Here is a 27,588-nt window from a genome sequence, read left to right as displayed (position 1 = left end):
TGCTGGCCCCCCCGAGATGAAACTGGGGAGACAGGGAGGGAGAGAGAGGGGCGCGGGAGCCACGGGGGAGCGAGACTCAGCTCTGACCATCTGCCAGCCTGTAGTCTGCCAACACACACACACACACACACACACACACACACACACACACACACACACACACACACACACAGAAAGACATTTTAATAGTGAATAAAGCAGCATTGATTTATAGATAATAAATGATCAATATCTGTCTCGTCGCTCCACACATTTCAGAAAGTTTCCGTCCTGTTTCTCCCGTCTCTCCACCTCCTCCAGATAACAAACTAAGTAAATATGTCAAACTGTGTCGCCGTCTGTGTTAATCAGGTGGAGAACGACGAGGATCAGGAAATTAATCAGGCTGATTGTGATCAGAATCAGACTCGTCTTCACGTCTTGTTTATGCATCTCTTGTTTATATCTCTGTTTTCCATCCAGGAGTAAATCAGGAAGTTAATGCATAAACATTTATTCCTAAATCCCTTGAAATGATCTCGTCTGTGGGTGAAGTCGACTCCGTCGGGGGACGTAGCAGATCGTCCTGCTGGTCTTACTGTTGGTTTGACTGGATTAAAAACCATTCATTAATGTAATATATACACCTTCGTTGTTGCTCGCTCCATCTTCTCGTGTGGATTTCCTCATCTGGAACATTTATTCGGCAGTAGTTTTGTCTCCGCTCCAACGCTCCTGAGGAACCTGCTGAATAAAACATGTCGTCTTCGATCTCCTGGAAACTCGGCCTCACAAACATTTGCTCTTCCTGTCCCCAACTGAACCCGCGACTTGACTCCGCCTCTTCCTGTCAGAATATTCGGATCACCCCTCTGTGAGCGACTCAGGAAATGATGGATTTCAAGAAAAGTCAGCAGGTTTGGTGGAAACGGTTCAATATCCAAAGAACCTGTTGGAGCAGAGACAGGAAGAGGAGCAGGAGGACCGATGAGGTGATGAAGATTAGGGCGAGGAAGATCGGGAAGTCCGATGCACAGAAAACGTATAAATTATTCCCTCCTTTCAACTCGGATGAAAAACACTTACAAAGTTGTTTTACCTGGAGGTGAGGTGAGGTGAGGTGACGGGTACTGGAGGGGTCAGGGGGGTTAATGGACCTGAGGCACACGTAAACAGACTGAGTCAGGGTCCAGGAAACATGAGAAAATAAAGCAGAGACGAAGAACCGGCAGGAGGAAGAGGAGGAGGAGGATGAAGAAGCAGCTCTCAAGCCGCCCTTCACCTGTCCTCCATCCCTCACCCCTCCCTCCCCCGTCCGTCCCCCCCTCTATCTCTGTGTGGACAGGTGACACCTCTGGTGCCGGCGGCTCCTCACAATGTTTTATTCATGCAAATCAGATGTTTGTCAATCTGCAGAGATTCCTGTCAAACTCCACCGTGCTCCTTCCTCCTCCTCCTCTTCCTCCTTCCATCCTGTCCAGGAGAACGGCTGGGGGTCAAAGGGCAAGGGTGGACAGATTGGAATGGGCAGGATAGGACTGGAGTTGAGGGAGAAGAATTAATACATTCCAAACACGTCGGATCACAACATCCACTTCAACAAAAATGCTGAAACAGCAGAACTAACGTCTCGTGATGTCATGTGACCAACATGTGATCCGAGTGTGACGCGCCGCCTCCATGTTGGGACGCTCCCCCCTGGTGTCGGCGTTGAAACGACAGCTTCTTAAATGTCCTCAGACAGGATCGATAGCGGGCGCTAACTTGTCGTTCCAGCGTTTTTCTGGGCTTGTCGAGGTCGAGCCGACCCGACGCCCCCCCAGAACCCAACGGTTATCAGTTCTAATCAGACGCCCGGCGTTTACCCTCCAGACAAAACTCCTTCCAAAGCTCATTTCCTGGCTGGCTGTGAGAGAATGTCAGCAGCCTGCAGGCGGAGACAGATTGGACGGTCAGCGGCGCCGGTCCGATGCGCTCCTGTCCGTTTATCTCCCCTCATCTTAATAAGACCGGAGCACCGGCAGCATCCCTTCCCATAAGGCCGTGCTGCCCCGGTCTGAACCGCCACCTCATTATCCGTAGGTATCGGCCTCGGCAGCAGGAAGGGCTTCCTACAGGATGTTCCAGGAGGAAGCAGCAGCGCTCCTGGATAGGCGAGGGAGGCGGGGCTTCAAACGGCGAGCGAGGCCAGACGGAGGCGAGGGGATGCTGGATTCAGATGTAGGAGGCGGTGAAGTGGATCAGACTCGTTTGCTGAGCAGATGTTCCTCCTCTCCCCCATCCAGGCGTGTCAAACTCACTTCCATCGCAGACTTCACATCTCTGTTGCCCTCAAAGGGGTGGGCCTAACTGGGTGGTAATTTGTGATGCGTTGCATTATGGGACATGTAGTTTATGGTGAGGTGCTTCCACTCGGAGCAGCCGATGCTACCTGGTGTGTCTCCTTTGGGACGACAATTCGGTGTTCCAACATCGGGTACTTTCAGTGATTTCACAGGAATAACGTGATGGATTGTCAAACGAGTTCTTATTTGTGGACGGAGGGGACGGACTATAAAACGGGCCTCGGAGGAGCAGATATGTCTCCAGCGCGCTCAGCCCGAATACACCAATCAGCTCCGAATCAAAGCCGGCGTTCTCCCCTCCTCTGTTTCAGATCGGATCCGGTTGTTGCATCACGCCTGGACTCCGTCCTGATTGGCTGAGTTTGATAAGGATCAAGCGAAGGCTTCTGAACCCGGTGAGTGACGGCTGGTTTGAATTCATGATCAGGATGGAAGAGAGACGTCCTGATTGGCTGATGACTTGGAGGAAAATCTCTCTCTTTCTCACACACACACACACACACACACACACACACACACACACACACACACACACACACACACACACACACACACACACACACACACACAGACTCCCTCTTTCTCTCTCTCTCTCATGTGTTTGATCAATATTGAATCTGTCAGAATTAGGAATGGCTCTAAGACCAACAAAGACACAAACAACCACTCATAGACTGACTCCGCCCCCAGCGGGGTGAATATGCTGGTTTTATGTCTGACACACACATACACACTCACACAAGAATAAGACACACACACACACACACAAGAATAAGACACACACACACACACACTATTGCTGTTCAAACACAACAGCAAACAGACAGCTGTGAGTGTGTGTTTGTGTTTTCAGAGTCATCCTGACAGAGAACACAAAGAAGGTGTGACGGGCATGTTGATCTGCTGAGTCGGACACCAGCTGTCTGTGTGTGTGTGTGTGTGTGTGTGTGTGTGTGTGTGTGTGTGTGTGTGTGTGTGTGTGTGTGTGTGTGCGTGCGTGCGTGCGTGCGTGTGTGTGAGCGAGGTCACATTTGTTTGCCTTCAGCAGACAGGGACGTTGGTGCTGCCTGTTAAAGCGGTGAGGTGGCGGCGGCGGCGGCGGCGGTAAACCTGAGCGGAGCATCAGCTCGTCCACTCAGCAATAACAACGGTTGTTCAGGCAGTAAAAACCAACGGCGAGGAAACTAGTGATGGCGTGGGGGTGGTTCCGTCGGGTGGGGTGGGGGTGGGGGGGTGGATGACTCTAATTGCGAAGCGACGTGAGGAAATCTCACCTCATTGGCTGCTGGTTTATCACCGCTCTCCACACGTGTTCACGTGTTCAGGGCCTTCACACACTTTTAGAACTGTTTTATTGCTGTCGGCTAAATGAGGAAGACGCAGTAAAAAAAAAGCTCCAAAATCGGGTTGGGGTTCCATAAAACGGCCGCCGTCAGCAGAGAACCATGAATAGAAACGAACCGACGAACTTCTGGAGCTTCATTACTCCTCAGTTCATCAGGTGGAAAATAGTTTTATTTCTATCTTCACCGCTGGTAAATTTCAGGGAAAAAGTTTTTTATTTGGCGGCTTTAATAAAAAAAAGAGCGAGTCCGTCGGTCCAGTCGTACCGCGTCTTCTTCATCAGGAAGTTTCTCCCAGAGAGGCCTCCATTTAAAAACGGGTTTACTGGTGCGAGTTCGGAGCGCGGCTGCTCCAGGAATAACTGCTATTGTCTCATATCTGTGTGTGTGATGTGTGATTGTGTTCTGTTGTTCCTCGCTTGTCATCGTTTTTGGATCTCTTCTTCCCGGCGTCACGCGGTGAAGCCTCTTTGTCGTGCGGCTTCAGAGGGTTCGGGCGCTGATAGGCGTCTCGGCGTTGAACAATAGCGGCGAGCAGAAGCAACAAAAAAAACAACCTCTCAGCCTGTGACAGATTTTAGCTCGCTGCTAATAGCAACCGACAGTCGGAGACGGAGGCTCAGAGAAAACGATCGTTTCCCCGCCTCGCCTGGAAGTCAAACCGCGGCGGATGAATAAATGAATGAGAAGAAAGAGAGAGGAGGAGGAGGATGAGATGAAGATTTAATAGACGCAATGGAGACAATGAACTTGTGCGGTCTGTTATTAGTTCAGGTTTTGTCTTCTCTCGCTTTGCATTTCACAGCTTTTGAAAGAAAAATAAAGAAACAAGATTTTTAATTTTTTCACTCAAAAGTTTTTATTCCGCTCCCCAATTTACTGCCCCCTGCTGGTGTGGAGAGCTACGTCTTTCATGTCATTCCTATTTGCCTTTGGTGTCTTTCAAAAAGTCGTTGGTCAGCGGACCCGCCAATAAACCCAGTCTAACCCGCCCGGATTGGCCTTTGACCCTCGTGACCTATCCACCGAGATTGAATAAATCCGTTTCTCTAATTTTGATGATAATCCAATTTAGAAATCTCACAGATTGGGATTAGCTGTGATTGTAAAGTTGGTTTCAGTTCCACGCTTCCTGCTGACTGTCGTGAAACACAACAACAGAAGAAGAAGTGCGACCAGAACATCATGTCCTCCGACGGTTTCCTCTATGTCGACCCAATAGCTTCATTTAGTCTTGTTTTCCTGCTGATTGGCTTCTTTTGATGCTTGAAAAGTGAACGCCGACAGAATCGAGCGTCTGTCTGGGGAGTCGAGACATCTTTGTCTGGGGTTGACTCTCGCCCACGCTTCACCTCTCGTGAACCGGATGCTCTGGTTTTGGACTTCTGTACCGGCTGACGGAGCCAGAAACAGTGAGTTTGTGTGAAGGAGCTGCTTGAATGAGGTAAATAATGAAGGACACAGCTGAGCGGTTCGGTCCAGGGAACGGAGGAGGAACCTAACTGGCCGGAGAGTTGGGCTCAGAACAAACCTGTTATAGAATCATTTCAGGAGTAATAAACTTTAAATGGTTGCAATAACCGCCGCCGCTCCTCTGCTGTGCTACAGGCCCAGATGGCGAACACGAGGCGAGGAGTCACTCCCCTCCCAACGCTCGTTTCTTTTAGACTTCACACCACCGGACCTTCGCTTGAACCGTAGTTCTTCCTTCATCTCCCTCTTTCTCCCCCTCGCTCCTTAAACAACCTCGTGTGGATTTTTGTCTTTTCTCTTCACATCCGGATCAGAAACAACCGCAGGAAAAGCCGCCATCGGTTTCCAGACACGTCCCCACCTTCTTGCCGATCTTGCAGATAATAAAAGTGATATCTTGACAGAGGATTTTTTATTTATTTTTATTCATACAGCCTTGGTTGCTGTTGCGTTATTGCTGCCAGATAACGGATTCGTGAGCAGGTTTTTAAATGTCTTCCTGGAGTTCAGGAATGTTTGACATTAAAGGCTAGCGGGTTCATCGGACCTATTATACAAGTTCATCTTCCCTGAAGGCTTCCTGCCCTCCAAGAGCACATTTATCAAACATGCATGAACATGAAGCTCACGCGTGTTGCAGGAGGAGTGGATTGATTACACCAACGAAACATGCGGACTTTAATACCATCCTGTTAAATAAGCCACCTTCCTCTCTGAAGAGGAGGATGGGCATCGATCATCTGTTCTCCACAGACCTGTGCTGTAAACCTTTGCTGCAATGCAGCCTGGGATTTTTTTTTCTTACAGTATATTTTTATGCACCGTGTCGTCGTACTTGATAATTATCCTCTCAGCAAACCGGATGGACGACACGCTCTGAATAGAACGGCGTTTGTTTCTGCATCACGTGACGTGATTGGTTGCTCGTATTGAGACAACACGGTGATATCTCATTTGCGCTGCTGCTCCTTCGCCCCATGGGGCGGGGGGTGTTCACACTGAAACACGCTCTTTGCTTTTGATCAGACATGTTTTCATGTCTGCAGGTTAAAGGTCAAGACGAGGCTAATGGTGTTTAATGGTTTAACACGGTGCTTATAGACCCATATGACTGTTATTTGTTTTAGCTGGCATATCTTGTGTGTGTTTGTGTTTACTTGCACCTTTGCTTTTGTTTTTTTGTTTTTTTTTGTGGGGGGGGGGGGTTACATGATGTCAAAGCTGACGACGTGAGGAGAAAAGACAAGGTGTTCTACCTGCAGGTTGACACCTGTCAGCTACCATCCAAACACTCTGTCAGACTGACCTTCTGAGGACAGCAGTGTGTGTGCGTGTGTGTATGCGTGTGTGTGTGTGTGTGTGTGTGTGCATGCGTGTATGTGTGTGTGTGTGTGTGTTTCACACACAGGTAGACAGATGGACAGGCAGCTGAGCAGACAATGGAACTTTCCAGAGGACACTTTGAACCATTACTGAATCCATTCACTCTAAAACTACAAAACGCTCCAGCCACTAAATGACGAGTCAGGTGACGTGACAGGAAGTTCAATGAATGGATTAATCAATCACTTCTAAGCGCCCTCCGCAAACACCTCCATTGAGTTTTGGTTTTTGCCCCTGTGGGCCACCATACTTTCAGTCTTGCCTTTGTTACACTCTTGGTGCCTTTCAGGAGATTGAACTGTAGTGAAGACTTTACATGAGATGACTTTAAGAAATAATCAATAGGTTATAGGCCAGGCTAGGCTAGGCTATGCTATGCTAGGCTAGCTACTGAAAGCTCTGGTTTAAAAGAATCATCAGTTCCTCCAGGATGACACAGTCTCAATCCGATCTTGTTTTCCACTATTTCTGCTATATTTTGGGGTGGGGTTGGTGGTGGTGGGGGGAGTCAACCTCTGCCTCACCCATTGTGTCTTGTTAACACACACTTGGATGTCAAAGAATCCATTACTTCCAAACGTCGCCGCGTTGCTTTTGATTGCACGAATGAGTTACCTTTTCTATTTCAGCCCAGCGTGAGTCGGCGGTGCGCTGGTCCGTATCTTCGCCATCCTACCCAGAATGCATCTGCACTTTTGACAAAGAGCCTTGAAGGCGTGTGTTTTTATATCGCGGCAGCCAGCAAGCATCAGCACAGTTTCATTAAAGGCACCCAGTGTGCCCATAGCTTTGATGAATAACCTCGTCCATACCTTTATTAAAAGGCCCGGTGTGACCGTCTTTGACTAACAACCTCATATTTGTACATTGGTGTTGTTTAAAAGGCCAAGTGTGTCCATACCTTTAATAAGTCCTCCAGAGTGTGCATCCTCGTTGTTAAAAGATCTACGATGTGAACGCTCTTTACCTTACAAAGTACCGATTGTGGTTATTATTACCTTCTTGTCCAGTGTAGTTTAGCGCCGTTTTACGGGGTGTTTTAGCCCGGCGGCACAACACAAAGTTCTGTCTCAGGATTCTGGCCGGCCTCTCGTTCACCTCAGTAGTGGTTCTCCTCACCGGCCCACTTCACAACACACAGCCTCCTCTCTAATTAGGCTAGCAGAGTAACAATGGGTTTAAACAAAGCTAACAACAGCATGAAAAGCCCTGTGTGTCGGGCTGGGAGTGTGTGTACCGTATCAAAGCTCTGGGTAATTACCGAGAGCATTCAGAGCTCTCGTCTCTTTACTCATACTGTTTTCGCTGGAGATTTTTCTCTTTTCATTCTCACAGACACTGATTTTCAAGTGTTTTTGTTATATTGTTCATTTGATTCTTTGCAGTTTTTAAATTGCTTTGTAGTTTTAATTTTTGAAATAGTTTTTTTTAAACAACAAACACAACAACAACAACAAAAAAACCCAGAATGGCAGCAACTTTATATTTAATATAGAATATGTCACCCAAAAAATAAAAAGTGTGTTTTTTAAAATCAATTTCAAATGATTTTCTCCGTAGCTTCTTTGCTAACGATATTAGCACTTCTGGGGTAGGTGTACGACTTTGAACACGTCTAGATGCGGCCCTGAGAACAACAACATCTCAAAAAAGGTGACACAAAACAGGGCTCGAAATTGCGACCATTTTGGTCGCATATGCACCCAAATTTTTATCAGTGCCACTATTAAATATATTTGGAAGCACTGCTGCGACTAGGGGAAAAAAATTGGTGCGCCTTTTTTTTCCTCTTCTCTGTCACTCTTTCTCTCTCTCCACAGAGCAGGGGTCACCAAATGGCGGACCGCGGTCCGGATCCGGACCGCGTGATGGTTCTGTCCGGACCTATGAACACTCCTTGACAAATTCAGGAGAGTAGATTTTCTCGGCACACTTTTACTTGCAGTTCGCGACTACAGTCAGCGCACTAGGAAGTGAGACAGCTCGCTGCCGCTACCGCTGTGAGTTTACCGCTACAGCGGAGCACAGAAGGGAGACAGCATAGCTCCAAACGAAGGGAGGTTAACGAGGAAAACCGCTGGTTAACAATGAGTGGGCGAAATGTATGTTTATTCCTCCGTCAGGCAGTTGAAAACATTTTACCTCATATGGTCTGAACACGTAGCATGAGTTAAAAGTGGTAACATGAAGCGCCACTATGGAACAAAGCACAGATCTTTTGAGCAGAATTATCCCCTGAAGTCCGAGCTTGGGGCAAAATGACCGAGAAAAATGCAAACGAATAATCACTAAAGGCATGGTGGAGTTTGGGGCAACATAAAAGAACTTTTAGTGATGTTTTAAAATACAAAACAATCCAATAATAACCAAAATGGTTCAGTCCAGGCACTGAGCTGGCCTGATAGACCGGTACCTGTGCCTCGGTTTGGCCCCTGACCCGGAGGCGGACCAACGCAGCATCCTCAGGTGAGCGTCTCTCATACAGTTTTGTGTGGATGTGGGGAAAATGCGTACACGCCGAGTGTGCACCCTCTAACGCACTACCGCGAAGGTTTGTTTGATGCGGATACGTGAGTGTGGACCGGCATGAGAATGGACGCTCCGTCACTGCCTTGCTTTTGGGTAGGTGCTCCTAAAGTCTTTGCTGGTGCTACTAACTTCTAAATTTGGGAGCACCAGTGCTACCAAGAAAAAAAGTAAATTTCGAGCCCTGAAAAATAATGTTGATCTCGTCTAGCAAAAGCTTCAGAAAACCTCATCGACCTTCATCAGACGAGGAACGCTAACGGTTTTAGCTCAGACGCAACGTAGCAGCAGCGTTCCGTCTGCTGCTGAGGTCAAGTTGTCTTTTTTTGTTGTTCTTTAATTTGTTTGTTTTCATATTCTAAAACTGCATTTTCAGTAATTTAGGAGGAAATTTGAAGTAAATTATGATCCTATAGTTGCACTGCACTCTTACCTAAACTGAATTCCAACATCCTGATTGGTCCATTTATTATCTGTCCATATCGAAATAATTGGTCAGTATATGTAATCGTTGTTTACCATTATGTTTTTTGTTTGTTTGTAATTATTTGTTTTTAAAGAAGCCAATTATACAACGGATTGATCCCACACACAAACAGCCACACAGCATATTCGCGCTAAGTGTTTTAGCGACCGCGTGGGCGCACGTTGCTAACGCTCTCGCCCAGCTGCACGCGGCTCTGTGAGAACCAGAGTGGCGGGGTCGCTGATGAATGGGCTATAATGGAGCGTATAGGACGCCCCTTTGTATGTGCGGGGGCTCTGCGGGTTGTTCCAGGTGCGTTTTGTTTCAGCCCCTGCGGGACGTGATTGCGCGCCTTTGTAAAACTCAATCAGACCTTCATGGCGGCATCTTTAACAAAGAGCGCATGTTGTGAAGCAGCACCTCGCTCAGGTTTAATGAGTCGTTTCGCCAGTCTGTAATCAACACCGGCGCACAGTCACAGCTCTTCTATTAGAGCAATGACACACTTTTACCATCTGATAACTTTTATGCGTTGATCTACATCAAAGGTGGATTAACGGCTGACATCCCGAGCATCAGGAACAGCTCGGGGCAGATCCACACTACAATCTATTTTAAGACTTTTATATAGGTGCTTGTTTCTTCTCCTTAAACTCCACCTGTTTATAGTCATGTCTTTTATTTAGCATGTCTGAATATAGTTTGGCTGAGTGCTTCCTGATTCATGAGCGCCACCGTCTCAAAATCTTTTAATCTTGAAAGTTCCCTGTGATTCATCTTAAAAAGTGTGATATTAAATATTAATACGGTTATTATCATTCTTGAGCTGCTCTGACTGAGTTCAGCGCTGCGTTGTAAAAGACATGCATATTGAATGAGCGACGGACAAAAGCAGCCGAGCTAACAGGTGAGGCCATTAGCAGTAATGAATGCTCACACAGTAACGTTTTTAAGACTAATGAAAGTACGCCACCGTTCAGCCGGTGATGCTAAGGGACGTTTTCATTGCATTGAGTTTGTCACCATGGTTACATTGGACACTTCAGTGAGTCACTAATTTTAAAACGTTTGTGCTGAAACATTCTGATACTTTATGAAGACCAGTGGAATAACTCTTGGTATTCTTTAAAGATGATTTCAAAATAAACAAGTTGACCTTTTTTTTTGGATGATTCAACTTCCGCAGTTTTGCGTCCTTTCCTCCAAATGGAATTATAATCTCACCTCCTTGAGGACCAATAAAACAGGCCGATCACATGATGTCCTCCACCTCCTGCTGATGGAGGTCACGATTGGATGAACTCGTGCTCCCGTTCTGTGGCGCCAGGAGTCGCTAATCTGAACAGAAGAGAACGACTCCTTTGTCTTGGTGACAGCGGCATCATCAATAATGACCTGAACACCTGAGGAAGGTGGAGGATGAGATTTTTTCTCCGTCCATTTTATCTTGACTGATATTTACCGGTACTCAAATTTTATATGCACATATCATTTCAAACAGAAATGACTGCTAACAATAAATATGAAGAACAAGTTCCTTTCCAGGCCACCGTAGCCCACTGATGGGGTCACAGACAGGCCCAGTGCTGATTGGTCGGCACCCTCAGAAATTCCGATTTGAACTCATCCTCTGCCTTCAGTAAAGCAGCTTTGCTGTTCTAAGCTAACGGCTAATTGCTAAAGATCAGAGTCCTTGTTCGGCCTAGTGCGTCCAATCAAGTTTAGTTTACCTATAGGGTTAGGCCACTGGCCTAAACATCACAGACAGGAACAACATCCTGGCAGGAACGTCCTCAGGCATTTTTACAAAACAGACCATGGATGCATAAATACACACACACACACACACACACACAGTTTCCTGCTTCACTGGAGGAGAAGTGATACCAAGGTGAGAACAGCAAAGAGCTGCCGAAGTAGAAAAAGGAGCGGTAGAGGCAAAATGAAATTAAGAAGTGAGACAGGAGGAGGAGGTGAAGAGCGAGGATGGATCAGTGAAGTGGAAACCACTTCGCCAGAGGAACAGAAATGTTGTCACTGTCGTCTTAAATTCACCACAACAGAACACACCCAAACCAGACAGAAACACCCCAAATCAGACAGTAAAAACTCATAACCAGACAGAACACACCACAAACCAGACAGTAAACACCCCATTCCAGACAACGGACCCAAAACAAGACAGATAATACCCCCTGGTGACCACCAGATAGCCTCCACCAGTCTACATAGTGCTCCACCTGCCAGTGTCGTGTGCATCAGAAGTTTAAACAATGCACAAGAACCAATAAGAGCAGAACATTTTTTATAAACAAATAATCAAACTGATCACCGACCAAACTCAAACATTAATCGAAGCTAGCTCAATCCTCCGGATGTGGATTAATGGATTGTAAAGCCTGATTCTTGTCATAATGATAAATGTTGATGGCTGACGTCTTGGCGTTGATGACGCCGTGCCAGTCTCCCTTTAAATAAAGTGGATCCAGTAAACATTTCTATGAATAGGTGAATGATCCCATCGTGGAATGACACAATGCCTGGAAGATGTATTCCTATTAAATCCATTGCCTTTAATCAGTCACACAGAGATAAATACCAACTTTTCGACACGAGACATGGTGATGAGAGCTAATTATCGCCGGTGATGAATCTGAGTGTCAACCTAATTGCAAATCATTGGCATCAGGGGTTCTGAGAGAAGACAAATAAATTCCCATGATTCACATAGGAAGCATATGAAGCATAACAAAGAATGTATTTATGTCATTGAGACACGTTTTGTCTTTGAATCACTGATCAGTACGTCTATCTGATGAATTATTAGATGCGCAAATTCATTTATTTCTCACAAACAGATTACTTATCTTTCAATAACAGGTTAAAAAAAAAAAGAAAAGAAAGAAAGGACAGAACGAATGTGCAGTGAATCAGATATATTTACACATCAGAATGTTTTTCTCTCTGGTGCCCTCTTTATACACCGAGCAGTTTTCCTCCAACTGGATTCATTATCCGACAGCCTAAAGGTGACCCCATTGTGAATTTAAATCAAAAGCCGGAGTTCAACAGAAGCCTTGGCTTTCCCGAGAATCTCTTCATCGCATGTCTCAATATTTAGAAACAGGGTATAAAAGTTTAAACCCTCTTTTATTTTTATGAAACAGTCAACAATACCTTGTTTCTTTTCCTATTCGTCGTTTAAACGTTACGGCAAATCAATTAACGGGGCAATTTCCGCCTCCACCTTCTCCGGAGCTGCGTATGCATTCCATAAGATGAATGCACGCATTAGTCACACATGATAAATTCCACTGTAAGTCAGCGATAATAAAGAAGCTCGCCATTTCTTCTGTCGTTTGGAATAAATACTGGTTGGGTGGAGGGAAATAATTCATTCTGGATGTGTGGGAGTGGCGTCATCTGTCCTTTTATAGGGTTTGAACTTCCTGTCAAATGGTTTGACAGCCACTCGAGACAGAAGAAAACACCTCCTACAACAGTTAGACTTCATTTACCGAGGTAAAATACATGTTTATACTGCTGGATTCATCAGGATCATTATTAAAATATCGCTACCAGTTATAGACAGTCTCCACCCCGCCGAACACGCAGTTAAATATCAAACGTACCCTTAGGGGGCTGACTACACTTCCTATCCTGTAGTTATGAGATAATTCGGTGTTATCAGAAGAGGTGTTATTGCGATGTGAATGTTCTGTTTGGCTAAAAAACTTTGGGAAAACTCCAAACCAGAGCTCTGCTGTTTTATGTGCTGAGGTCAGATGATGGAGGCCCCGCCCCGAGAAATTATGATGTCACATTGCAGCACCCTGGAATCATATATAAAAACCAGACCTATCAGAAAAATGAACAGTCAATCATTAGCCTGTGTTTACAATTATAATCTGTATATAATGCTACTGTTGCTAATATGGCGGGACGGGGTTAATGGCTTATCCCACACTGGGCTTGCACTAGGAGCTAGTATGACTAAGCCACTGTGGCTCAGTGTAAAAGAATTGAGCAAGCCACAAAAAGCCACACTCTGTGTCCAAGACAGTGGCACACAGGTGGACGACCACCACTCGTTGTGGAGGGTCCGGGGGGCCTCCCCCGGGAAATTTTTTAGAAAATGGGGTTGTTTTCCTGCATTCTGAGGGCAAAATCTTCTGTTCAGTTTACCTACAAAAATACACTAAAGTCAACAGTTCAAGCTGAACTATCTTTATTTCTGTCCTACTTTATGCAGGTATGAATGTGAGATTCAACAATTGAAAACTTCCATTCACTATGTGAAGATACAGTCATACAAAATATTACTCAATGTTTACTTGTAAGTTTTACTTAGACTAGAAGACATTTCAACTTTGACCACCACCAACACCATTGGTATGCCATAGTTTATTTTATTTTTTTAATTCAATAACATGATTTTTCATTTCAATTTAAAAAGGCATGAAAAATAGCAAGCGAGGTGAATACACATTTACATGCATCGCTGGTTATTCCTGCCGGTCATAGGGAACAAAAGTCTAAGACTACAAACAAGTATTGATAACATCTTTCATTTACCTTCTGATCGGTCTGTCACCACCCCACCCCCCCTCAGCATTCACCAGTTGTTTATTAATGAGGACTTTAACACAAACCCTACTATAAAACACTGGATTCTTTTGATCGATTGTCGTCACCTTGTCTTACACCAATTCGCGGGTTCAGCTTGTAAAAAAACAATATTTTTGTTTTTCATTGGACGAAAGGAGGTCATGACCCGAGTGCATATTTAATGATCGGGAGCGTTCGGGTCACTTCGGCTATTTCCGTCGGCATGCTTCGGCTAAATTCCGTCGGCATGCGGAAATAGCGGCGCTAGCACCAGTAGCCTAACGGAAATAGCGAGCGAGCGAAAAAGTTGTAAGTTTTAGCCTTTTTTCCGTAAAAATAAGAATGCCACTGTGGCTACATCGTCTAAAAACCTTGTAGCCAATCTGGAATTTACTTCGCCTATGGCGAAGTGGCGAATGGCTAGCGCAAGCCCAGCCACAGCCAGCCTCTAGGGGGCGATTGTGCTGTTGAACCACAGATGTCATCTGTCTGTGATGCTCGAGGAAAAGTCGGAGGATGAAGGAATATGTCTTGCTGAATAGAAGCTATCCATTAGCTTCCAGGTTGGTTCACCCTACACACTTTTAGCATGCTAGTTCAGCCGATAGCCGTATGTGTGTTTCTCATTTAGCGTGTTTTCTGTCTGTGAGTTGAACTTGTGCACTCAGCTGATCTGCAGAAATCCCAGTAGCACGGCGCCTGAGAGGTAAAGCCAGTTAAAGTCTTTACAGAGTGCACTGATGCCCCCGGAAACATGAGACGGGAACGGTTGGGAGGGGCGGGAAGCGTGATGGGAATGTGGGATCGGAAGAAGAAACAGGAGACTGAGAAAAGCTGGGCAGCTGGAGGAGGAGAGAGATGGAGAATACCGATGAGCGATCAGCAGCACCGCAAAATCAACTTCCTTTCTAACCCTCTTATAAGTATCTCAGACACACAACTGTCCAATGATAGACAGACATCTGTCTCACGCCTCTTTTTGTTGTCTGTCCTGTATGAGCGTCCTCATCTGCAGGCCGGTGGATTGATTGGTGGATAAACGGAGGCGTTTGAACTGATGGATAGATTAATAGATGTCGTGGGTGAGCGAACACGGATGGCAATTAAGCCGGTTGACTGGGCGTTGTAATGGGCGGACACAAAGGCCGGTGGGTGGATATTTGGTCGGATGAATTGGCTGATCAATATTTCTGAGTGAGTTGTTGGATAAGCGTGTGCTCCAGTGGGCTGAGAGGCCTCAGTCTTCAGTCAAGAAGCTGAAAGGAAAAGACTTCACTGACTGGAAACAGCGTCGAGGAATGGATCTGATTATGTGGCACCAAAAAACCTCGAGAGGCCAGACATTTAATTACAGCCCTGTCGAACGTCTGGTCCAGGTACAGACAGAAACTTTAATTATAAGAGGCTCTGATTATAAATCCATCATTCTGGGACGTTGTGTCTGCAGACAGGTACAGAAATAGTTTATTTTTGAAGGTGCTGCCAGAAGAAAAAAATGAATTGCCGTGAATTCTTTTGCATAATGGCCAGCCTGACTTGAAAAGTAATATCTGTTGCAGTGTTTTGTCACCTGATCCCGGTGGTGGCAGAGTCGCCTCGGCAAGATACGCTTTCAGGCTCGGGTGCAGGCTAACACATTTAGCTGCGATGCCAAAGTGAAGATTTCAACATAAAAATGAGTGGAAATCAATTATTTTTAAATGATATTGGAATCTGGAAACTTGGATTCTGTGTTTCATGCTTAGAGTTGAGGTTTTAAGCAGCAGCTCCTTTCCAGTGAACTATAAAATCGGACCTCGCAGGCGGCTCGGATGACCTTTCTCTGAGTGTTTGGAGAGAAAACTTAATTTATATGTCGATTTTTCTGCTAAATGAGATGAAACAGATTCCTCCTGTCCTTTTTTTTGCAGTGAGCAAAGCATAAATCAGTGTTCAGACCTGGGTTCACTAGCCAGATAGCGGAGGTCACAGGAAGGGAGGGTCTTTCCTGCTCAAGCTGCCAATCTCAGCTTGGCTCCAAAACGTTCCTGGCGGGCTGCAGGATTGGAGAAACATCTTAAACTGTGACACTCCAGTAAATGTGGAACTAAAGCCGGGTACTCCATTAAAGGTGAAGGCAGAGCAGCCGCACGCGCCGAGCCTGAGCTAGCATCGCTCAATAAAAGTGGATAAAGTAACGCACCGCTGTGTCTTCATCTCTCTGTTTCCCACATAATCCCATTCCTGGTGTGCTGGAAACAGCCGGGAGAGAGCGTGACGCTAAACTCTCGGGATCGGAACGAGGAGAATGGAAATCTTTGACCCGGGATGTCAGTTTTTTTCGCAGATGAAATTGTCTCGCCTGTCCGATCTGTAAGCGAGGTCGGCCGTCTCCAAGGAGATCACAATATTTGTGTTTGTGTGTGAACGATATTCACACACAAATGTGCTGTGTTCCAGCCTTTCCAACCTGTCAGGAAGAAAAGTCCCAGAATGCTTTGCAAAGAGAGGGTGACGTGAATGAAAAAAGAAGAGCATGAATGTTATGTATCGTCACAAATAACCAATGAAAAGGCTCCGTTTCAACACCTCACGTAAACAAGGAGTGGAGTTAAAAAAGACAAAAATGGGATTGAACCCAAATTCATCAAATTTAACTGTTTGCTGCCCAGTAGGATGCTAATACTCCAATCTGTTTATATGGAATAAAACCAGCCAGCATTCACTTCCTGTCTGCGTCTGCTAACAATCGAGAGCTCACAAACTGTAACACAACTTCCATTAAGGAGTTGTTCATTGCTGACAAGCCACTTTGTTCATCTTCCCCGGGAAAATAATATCGCCGTTTAGGATAAACGCTCAGCCCGCCTGGAGTGGATGCGGCGTCAGTGAATGGTAATAACCCCGCTGTGAAGACGGGCGCCACGGCAACAGCAGCACCCATCTGTCACTGTCAGACCGGATCCGACTCGCCTTCAGTTTGGCGTCTTTTTATGAATTTTTTTTTGTAGCGTTGATCAAGTGGAGTGTGTTTTTCATGAAAAGCTGAGGCGTTTGTGAAACAAAAGGAATATTTTGGGGGCGCGTTTGGAAAGTTTGACTCCATCATCGACAGGGATTAGACTATTTCTACCCATTAAAACGTGTCGGAACTAATTCCAGTGTCACCTCTTACGTGTAAACGAAACATCTGCAGACTCCTAGTGAATAAAAGGAAGTCTGAAACAAGGATCTCAAATTCAAACCAGAAAATATCTCTGAAATTGGACTTTTATAATTAGAGGGGAGTCTCCCACTGGTTTTTTTCCTCCCCTCGTCTTCGCCCTGGTGGGTTCATTTTCTCCTGATGGCCACCTCGACCTCGCCTCCCGCAGACCTTGCCCGAGCGACCGTTCAGGCTGATTGAGGCCGGCGGCTTCGCCTGGTCCGAAACAACACCCCCCGAGGTCCCGACCTCCGGCTGCTCTGACTGGAAAATATTGTCTGTACAAACCGGGCGTGTCCATCCACCCTCTGGCCATTTCTCTTTTTAACTTAATCTTACCTCTACCTCGTTTTAAGAAGAAGTTATTTATCTTTTTAAAGATTTACGTCCTCAGATGGAGCCGCAGTCGAGCCGCCAGAGGAAATTTGCATTTTTTGTAATTTTTCTGCAGTGCATAGATTCCACCACATCATTTTGCCTTCATTTAACTTGAGCCAACTGCCTCATCAGACAGCTGGCAATCTGTTCATCTTTCATACGTCTGCGCAGAGAGCCGGGATGTTTTTTTTCGCCAGACATCTGGACGTTTTCCAGATACTTCCAGGAATACCTGGGGTCGGCCTCCATCTGTGTTTCACGCTACCAAAGCGTGTATTTTTAAGTGCCGACATTAATTCTGACAGTCGGGTTGTTAGGCGATGGGCTTGAGGCTGACAGCCAACGGGGAAGCCAGGAGGTTTTTTAGGAGATGACACAAATATCATGTTTGCTCCATCTCTTCCTGGGATTCGGTGAGAAAAAAAAAGGAGAAATACACCCATGTTTGAGCCTCAAGGAATTCACACCACGCAAACTTGAAGCGATGGAGAGCTCTCCGACTAGCAGACGAATCTTTCGCCTTTTTGACCCTGAAAGAGCTGTCTCTTTACCTCTGCAGCATCGCTTTTATCACGCTTCCCTTTGGAGGGTATTCCCAGGAGGATTTCATCCGGGAAAGATTTTACCGGTGAGGGTAAAAGAAGCATTTCATTATGAATGTAATTATTAATGAGAATTAAAAGTTTGGAGGAAGCAGATATCCTTGACAACCGTCTCCTTGGCCTTCTCCATCTGTTTATATCGTGTTTCATCTGTCATGCCGCGTGGGTTCATCCACCGCCGCCGCCGCGTTCAGGTGTCAGATTCCATGCTGCCTTTCTTATCTCTTTTTTTTCATCCTCCCATCTCCGTCTTTTCCCTGCCTCCCCTCCCCACCGTCTCTCTTCTCCTACTCATTTCATCGTCTCTCATCTTCCCCCGTCTCTCCACTCCCATCCTCATCCGGGGTTCGTCTACCATCCGCCGTTCTCTCTCCCATCATCTCAGCTCTCCCCCGTCGTTCCTGGGCCGCCTCCTGCGCGGGATGAGCAACGTTCCAAGAGACACTCGCGCGAGTAAATAGGAACACGCATGTGCAGACTCGTGTGCATTTGCATAATTGCTCTCCGTGCATCCAGAAACACGCAGCGAGGCCGGGAGCGTCGCTAATTGCCGCTGCTGATGAAGAGGTTTTAAATGTTCTTCAAGAGAAAAAAGCGGGCAGAACAAGAGAGAAATGTGGGAACGTCAGCGGCAAGGGAAATGTGTGACACGGTGCAACAGGAAAGTAGACAAGGATTTAAAGTTAAAGGAACAAGCGTGTGAGTTGTTAGGGTCAGACTAAACTGAGGTCCAGGTGAAGAAAGATCGAGACCATGCCTGATCTAGATTGTGAGGAAAATGTGGTGCAAAACAATTAAACCTGGAAGGAGCGGAGCTTCTATTTCAGCTGGACTTAAAAAAGGAATGACAAAGCTACTTCAGATTTTAAACATCTGAAGTGATTCACAGGAATTCGATCAGAGATCTGGTTTCATTTCATGTCTCGGTGTCATTTGGATCAGATTCCAATCAGAGAATTGAGTTTTTTTCTCCCTGGAGCAGACAAACGAACGTTTGTGAGGGTCTGTAGTTGGAAAAATAAAGTTTTTGTTATTTATATCCAGTGATGATGATGATGAGGAGGAGCAGGTGCAGGAGCCAGAGCGTCTGTCTGACCAGATTTTTGCTGTCTTGATTGTTCTAAAGGGTAAACGTCAGATTTTATGATAGTTCTCCAACAGAAACTCCCGATCAGAAGCGTCTTTGTCTTCATGCTGCCAAAACTGAGGAGGATATTAAAGGATCGTGGGTGGATGTTATTTTAGTCCACTGAGCAGCTAACCCAGATTGTGTTCGAGGCTCATCAGAGCCTCCATCACAGCAGATTCTCATTCATCTCAATCCATACGCAGCAACACACAGAAATAACGGTAGAACTTGTGAATCCAAGAAGACCATCTGCAGCCAGACGGAAGTCATGTGGTGTTTTTGTGGTGAAGTGCGTTAACGCAACGGCGCAGCGTTCCCAGCATGCACTCGTCTGGACCGTCTCTGTATGAAACGGGAAGAAGTTTAAGTTAAACACACAAGAAACGTGTTTCAGGGCAGCTGATCCTCCCCCAGCAGCTCATCTCCAGAGCGCTGATGGAGGACACTGGTCACCGCGGCAGCGGGAGGCGGGGCAGATGTCCTTGATGGAACTCAACATGACTTGTATGTATTGTATGTATTTTATGTATTCATGTTAACAGAACAGGCACATGTAGGTCACGTACGCCAAAGCGATATTCTCCAAGGAGGTGGAAACTTGAAAGTTGGATGGTCTAAGAATAACCTCCTTGTCCGTTTGTGGTGCACATCATCTATGGTTGTGTTTGACGCCGCCGAGTCAAAGCTGCCTCCCCTCTACATCCTCTTTGTCTTCCTGTCTCTCACTGCCATCTTCCTCCTCCTTGTCCCCCTCCTCCTGCTTCTCCTCCCTCCTTGTTGACATGGTAATCCTCTTGTCAACAACAAACAGCTGCCTGAGTTTGTACAAACAGCCAAATGCGTTGTGTTAGCTTGTTGGCAGACGTGCTTAATGGTGTCAGGTGTGTGTGTGTGTGTGTGTGTGTGTTAGTGTGTGTGTGTCTATGTATCATGACCTGAACCAAACATCTCTCTAAAACCAATTCTCAGCGTCTGAATCTAATCTTGAGTAAAACGAGTGACTGTGAGCAACATCGGCCGCCACCACCACCAGCCCTTTTTTCCTTAGCGGTTTTGCTTTACCTGGTTTTCCAAGTCGTTCCTTCTTCCGGACTTGCTGGGATGAAGCGTAGCAAACAAACAGATGGTCTGTCTCGCTGTCTGGTCGTTATGACGCATTAATTAAAGCATTTACAGTCAGCAGTCAGCGCAGTCAGATTTTAAATGATTCCAGATGAGAATGATGGATTCATTAGACTCGACTCAATCAGGAGAGACAAGGAGGATGATTGTTTATTGCAGAAGATGGTTTATGATAATTATTCTGTCACAGACTTTGGTGCTGAGATTCCTCAGGAGATTGAAGGGAACCCGTCCTGAGTGGTGGTGGTGGCTGATGACTCCGCAAAGACTGGGAGAAGAGACATATGTGACCAGTTGATCAGAAGACCTGATATCTCAATCCCATACACACACACACACACACACACACACACACACACACACACACACACACACACACACACACACACACACACACACACTAGTATTAGCCTCAGCAGAAGAGCAGAGAGCTGATTGGTCTTTCAAATCAGGGCTTCGTTTCCACCGTTCCGTCCTTACTCACTCATGGATTATGTAAAATTATTCAAGAATCAACCAAAACACACACAAACACACACACACACACACACACACACACACACACACACACATTGTGTAAACAGCAGTAATGCTCACATTTAACTAGGAAAAATACATGAGTGCAGTTTTGCAAACACACATGATTGGATTGTGACATTCAGACGTAATTAAACAGGGTCACACAAGCAAATCAGTCACATAATTAGACTCTGACACACACACACACACACACACACACACACACATACACACACACACACACACACACACACACACACACATACACACACACAAACAAACAACACGCAGATATTAAAGGCTGAACACACAAGCCCAGAGGACTTACACTACTCTGTGTGTGTGTGTGTGTGTGTGTGTGTGTGTGTGTGTGTGTGTGTGTGTGTGTGTGTGTGTGTGTGTGTGTGTGTGTGTGTGTGTGTGCGTGCGTGTGTGTGTGTGTGTGTGTGCGTGTGTCTGTAGAGTCCACACACTGGTCGTGGCGGCTGATGACGCTACTGAGATCCAGATCATGATCTGGATCAGGGATCAGATCGCTGTGTGAACGGGGTCGGGGTGTCATTTTGACGTTTATTATTTTTTTAACTTGTTTCTTTTTTGATGTAGTCACTGATTTCAGGATATAAAGAGGTTTTCTACAAAAAGACTAAAATAAAAGCTTCTAAAATACAATGTTTTGTTACCATGGTGACAAAAGAGGAGGATTTCTGTTGATGATCATAAAACCAAGACGTTATCCTACCTATTATGCCGGTACTGTATACGAGCATCGTTGTGTTTAAAAATAGCAGAATCGATTCCATCACTCTGTTTAATTATTCCTTGGACAAAGTCATTTGAATTCAACCTTTATTGATATCAGTGAATGAGCAGCACCTTTGACATGAATCCATCTGGATTTGGCCAGCTGCTGCTGGTCATAATGGTATTCTGGTTTGTTCAGGAGATGAGCCATTTCCAGGGGATTCTGGGAAATGCTAATGGTGTGATAATGTCACCAGAGGGTACCTGGAGATTCCACACTGACCCAAGTCCAATCAGTGTTGAAGGATGAAGTTCCAACCATCAAAAACGTTGGTTTAAAAAAACAAAACAAAAAACAGAAGTCTACTCATCCGTCTGAACCTGTCGGTATATACGGTTCATGTCCTGCTCCTGAATCCCCCTCTCTGGCTGTTGTAAACCATTTCCACAAAAACATCATTTTTTTCCGGGCTGCTGTGAAAGCCCTGGAGGAGACATCTGTATTTATGAGGAGTGACCTGCACGGTGAACACACTCTTTAAAAAGCAGCGACTTCAAACGCTTAATCAGAGCAGCAGGGGACCCCGAATGCATCCTCTGTCTTTCATCAAGCAGAGTGTTTATTTATGTATGTATATACAGTATTTATGTGTAAATACTGTAAAAATGAGTATGAAGCTTTCACATGATGAATGTAAAACCAAATGAAGTCCCTGTGATCAATCCGCAAACATAACAAGCTCCCTGGACAAAAGCCAAAGAGCATTGATTTGGAGAGGTGCAGAGTGTGTGATCAAACGACGGCTAAATTGATTTTTATGAAAAGCAAAGCTGAGTTTTATGGGACTGATCTGTGTGGGCTTTGATTCCACTGCTGATGCAGCAGCATAAATATGAATGATTCCCTTCAGACGTCTGCTCCTGCTGAGAGACGCGCAGCGGCGACTAGGCCCACGCTTTGTGCTCGGATTAGCGGCGGATGCTAACGGTGATCATGGCGAAATGCTCCGCGTGGTTTGGCGTCGCTTCCTGTGAAGGTATCTACGACTGCTTTCACCGTGTCAGCAGTGGAAAATGTTCCCCTTGTGTGTGTGTGTGTGTGTGTGTGTGTGTGTGTGTGTGTGTGTGTGTGTACGGAGCCATTTGGATGGGCGGTCCAACGCTGGAGGGCAGGCAACCGGCCCATTTGAAGAAATGAATGCCTGGGATTGGACGGAGATGGTGTTTGGATGCAAATCCACTCCTCGCCAAATTAAATTTGCAATATTTGCAGCAGTAACAAACTCAGGAAGCATTAACAAACGTTAGCGGCGGTGCCGTGTGAGAATGACAGATTTGCAGGAGTGTGGATTTGAATACACGGCCTCCTCTCATTGGTCTAAAACGGAAACCGAGCGATATGGATTCCAGCTAAAGGATGAAGCTGCCAGCTTCACTCCACGGAGGACGAGAATGAATAAAACGTAAATGACATCTTCTATTTGGCGTTTATGGTTTGCATTGGAATAAACGACGCTGATTGATGCGAAGTGAACTTCCTGTTGTTCACGCAGACAAACGGCGTTATCGTCCCCTCCTGTAAACCTTTTTACTGAAAAAGCATAGAACGACCATCTCTCTGAAGATTTGCTCATTTTTATCTGAAAATCGCATCAGAGGAAATGATAATTTTCAACCCTGCAGTCCGGAACCGGAGGATTGCTCGCGTTTTACCGGCTGCTTTCTAGTTACCCGTGGAAATGATTGCTTTGCCAGATTATGTCTTCAAATAAATCACTGGTTCTTTCACGCTATTATTGCACCGGCGTGTGGAGGTGCTCGGCGTCTGACGACGACTGATAGGAGACGATTGAAGGGCTCACCTTTAAACGTAGGCGTAACAGTCAGCTCTTGGAACACAAACATCTCCTCCGCTGTGTTTCCCAGCTGCCCAGGTTGGACGCCATCAATCAGCATCGATGTGGACGGCGTCTCCTCCACTGAGCCTATAGTTTATTTATCGTTGATGGACCTCAGGGAGACTTTTAGCCTCGTAATCAATAGGTTACCCAGACCCCATCGCTCCTCGACCCCCCCCCCCTGGATGACAACACTAAACATGACAGAAGTAATCGCTGTAGCGTCCTGGCATCCACCCACAGATCTGGCAGCAGAGCGGCTGAAGAGAACGTCCTCCACCACGTGGAGAGACACGCAGCGAAGGAGAAACATCCCAACATGAATGGATGCTTTATTCTGTCCCTGTTGTGGAAGCGACGGCGAGGCCAGAGCCTTTTATTAAAATAAAATATAAAATGTGATGACAGCAACACATTTGAGGGAATTTACAGCATGATAAATAAGGAGCGCTGCTTCCTGCTCTCTCCTGCAGCTCATATTTCTTCCTCCACCTGTCTCTGTCAGTCTCCATCTTACTGTTCCAGCTTTGTGTGTGTGTGTGTGTGTGTGTGTGTGTGTGTGTGTGTGTGTGTGTGTGTGTGTGTGTGTGTGTGTGTGTGTGTGTGTGTGTGTGTGTGTGTGTGTGTGTGTGTGTGTGTGTGTGTGTCTAAGGATGCAGCACAACATCCCCACCATCTGGAGGAAGAACGCAGCGTCTCTAACCTGATCAATCCTCTTCCTCGTCTCTCATCTTTTCCTCCTCGCTCAGCAGCTTCTCAGGTTTGACTCCAGTGCAACCCTGAAACCTCCTCCAGCTGGCAGGAGGAGAACCGGGATGAGACCTTCCGCCGTCTGCACCTCCTCACATCAGAGGAGGTGCTGAGACTGGTGGGTTTTAATCTGGTTTCGATTTTCAACCGCATTCCTCGTCACATCCTCCTCCTCCTCCTCCAGTCTGAAGGTCTCTGCTGAGCTCCTTCATTCTGAGGGATAATTAGCTGCACGAGTTTCTGTGTCCCTGTTCACGTCTACTTATCATTCTTATATTTCTCGTAGTTCCATATTTGCGATCAACAGACGTTCTTCTCCAAAATCTATCACAAATGTGGAAGAAACAGACATTTTTTCCCCTCGTGAAATGCAACTTTATTTTCTTTTTATGCCCAAAAAAAAAGTTCCGTTCAAATGTGGAATTTGTGATTTTTAGTCATAAAATAACAGGATTTACATTTATTAAGTGGCGTTATGCATAAGTTGAATTCACCCCCCCCCCACCTGTTTACATATGCAGTGAAATATTCCTATTAGCCACCAAATTCATTCCAGACATCTGTGGCCATCCTAATAAGTGAAGCATCCCTCAGCATCCTTCATTAAAGTTGGGAGTAATAATTTGGGAGTTAGTTTAGCCTCCTCCTCCGTCTGTGGCTTCCATTAATGAGAGGCACAAACAGCAAAGGACCAGCATATGTTCTGGACTCCCATCACGCCGCAGGAGTGGGATAATGGACGGAGGGACGACTTGAATTCCAAGCGGGTTCTTCCCTCGTGTGCCGACATGTTCGTAGAAAATAAATGGATGAGGATGCGGCTGTCACTCAGAGCGGCCCTGAGGTGAGAATGAGAACGTGCTCCCCGGTCGGGTACAGTTATTCCATCAGGTGGGGCCACGAGTCACAAAACTCAATCAGCATGGAAATGAAGACATCAGCTTTCAGTCCTGCATCTTGTTTTTTGTGTCATGAGTGGAAAAACGGAGCGTCAGCCGACCAGGCAGCGCGTCCCGCTAGCAAAACGATGGAAGAGGAGGAAAAGATGGAGGAAGAGAGGGTGGATGGGAGGATGAGAGGATGAAGGAGAGGATGAAAGGGAGGAGGAGAGGATGCAAGTGACTGAAAGACTGTTCTTTCCTGTGAAATAATGAACACACGATGAACGAGTGTTCGAATGTAAACAAGTGTTGACCCTGATCAATATCAGTGAATTATTTTGAAAAGGATCAATGATCCAAAGTCAAGACAAAGTCAGTTTTATTGTCAAGTGTACCATATATTCACGACATACAGCACAGATGAAATTGCAGTCCTCTCTGACCCACGGTAAACAGGCGGTACAACATCCAACAACACAACTGACACACCCGTCATGAATTATCCATTCGACGCTTTATTTTAAAAATGATTGGTTCATTGGGTCACAACTGGACCGTTAGAAACGTCCGACTGTGACGAACACAAACCAAACGTTGGTTTCCTGACCTTCATCTCGGTGACCCGTTTCCAGGTAAAGGTCACACCTGAGCAGGAACACCGGAAACAGATCCACGAACCCCGACACAAAAAGTACAAATCAGATTAAAGCAGCGTTTTTATTGTTTTACCATCGACAGGATTCGTGTCGCCATCAATACAAATATCTACTGGGGGTTTTGCCCTCAGATTTGCCTTCCAGGCTCTGATTGCTTCCATTCCCTCACTGACATTTGAAGCCACTCACTTCTGAATTTATCTCATTCCATTACATCCTCACATTTATCTCCTGTCTACCCCCCCCCCCCCACTATGAGGAAAAATGCTGATTTCTTTACCTGCATTCAGCGCCACGGCTTGAATATTTCATTTTACCGTAAATAAGAGCTTTTCTCTCTCCGCTGTTATTTGCAATTGACCTTCCAGCGGACGCTCAGCATCCAGCGTTTACATGTGGAGCAGGCTGCTTCTGGTTCAGATGTATTTACATGAAGAAGTGAACGTCTGTTCGCGGATGTTCTCGTCTGATTGTCATCATGGGAGTGCGGCGAGTTTAACCCATGATATAAATGATGCTTACTCTCACGTTCGCAAGAAAACAAGCCCCCCCCACACAAAAACACCTGCTGTTTCCTCTTTATCCATCCTTCATGAAGCGTTTATCATCTGGGAATTTGCGGAAAAAAAGGTCGAGGAAAGCTTTAAAACAAGTATTTTCTGTGTTTTTATGAGCTGCAAAAATGTTTGTGATCATTTAGAAATGTCCTGTAAGCGCCGGCGTCACATCTCTGCAGCTGTTTTCTCCCCGCTGAGCAGCTGTGAGGAATCATCATCGCTCATAATGAGGCAGCGGCGTCAGCGAGAGCCCGTGTTTGCTCCATAATAATGTCTTTAAAGCACAGGAAGGAGAAACGTCACCTTTGAACCCAGTTTTATTCATGAACTTTGCTCCTCCTGTCTGTTTCAGCAGGAGAGTCGCCATGGACGCCGTCTCCTCGCTGGTTTGCCCTCTCCTCCTCCTCTTCCTCCTCCTCTCTTCCCTGCCCCCCTGCTGCCCCTCCTCCATGCTGTGTCCGAAGCGCTGCACCTGCCAGAACCTGCTGCCGTCCTACACGGTGCTCTGCGCCAAGACGGGCCTCCTCTTCGTCCCGCCCAACATCGACCGCCAGACGGCCGAGCTCAGGCTGATGGACAACTTCATCACCACCCTGAGGCACCGGGACTTCGCCAACATGTCGAGTCTGGTGGGTTCAAACACTTTGCTTGTTGTTTTTAAGACAAGATGTACAGTCTTTTAGATAGTGTGAGCTCTGTTAGCACGTTAGCTGACAGCCGGCGCTCTTTGTTCCGGATTAGGATGCAGGTCGGATCAAACAGGAGTTTAAGGCTTGTTTAATCCCTAATTCTCGCCTGACCAAATTGGGACCACCAAAGTCAACCAGAAACAACTGCTTTGGGCTAACATTTGCTGGCTTATATTTCTCCACCTGTAAGCAGACTTTCAGATTTCATTCTGGGTAATGAAGGATGCTGTTTAATGTGGGGGTGCGGGGGGTATCAAAAGGATAAATTAGTCTTTTGACTTCAGATTTTTTTGGAAGGAACTGATGAAGAAGAATGGAGGAGAGTTTTCTCTTAAAGAACATCTGCTCGCTCCGTC

At 46.0% G+C, this 27,588-nt stretch overlaps 1 protein-coding gene across 7 annotated transcripts in view; it reads left to right on the top strand.

Moving 5' to 3' along the window:
- Positions 1-27,588, top strand: part of si:cabz01090165.1 (uncharacterized protein LOC100333421 homolog) — a 136,238-nt gene that overhangs the window by 84,145 nt on the left and 24,505 nt on the right. For 4 of the 7 annotated variants that reach the window (XM_068317742.1, XM_068317744.1, XM_068317743.1 and 1 more), the window contains exon 5: positions 26,896-27,172. In XM_068317742.1, the coding sequence (XP_068173843.1) occupies positions 26,896-27,172 (277 nt within the window). Of the gene's footprint in view, positions 1-2,635; positions 2,720-26,895; positions 27,173-27,588 lie in introns of all 7 variants that reach the window. The other 3 variants (XM_068317747.1, XM_068317746.1, XM_068317745.1) reach the window with 3 other exon arrangements.

The sequence above is a fragment of the Antennarius striatus genome, chromosome 6 (assembly GCF_040054535.1).
Source record: "Antennarius striatus isolate MH-2024 chromosome 6, ASM4005453v1, whole genome shotgun sequence".
Lineage (NCBI taxonomy): Eukaryota > Metazoa > Chordata > Actinopteri > Lophiiformes > Antennariidae > Antennarius > Antennarius striatus.
The sequence above is the reverse complement of the archived record's forward strand: the minus strand, read 5'-3'. Positions and strand labels throughout refer to the sequence as shown.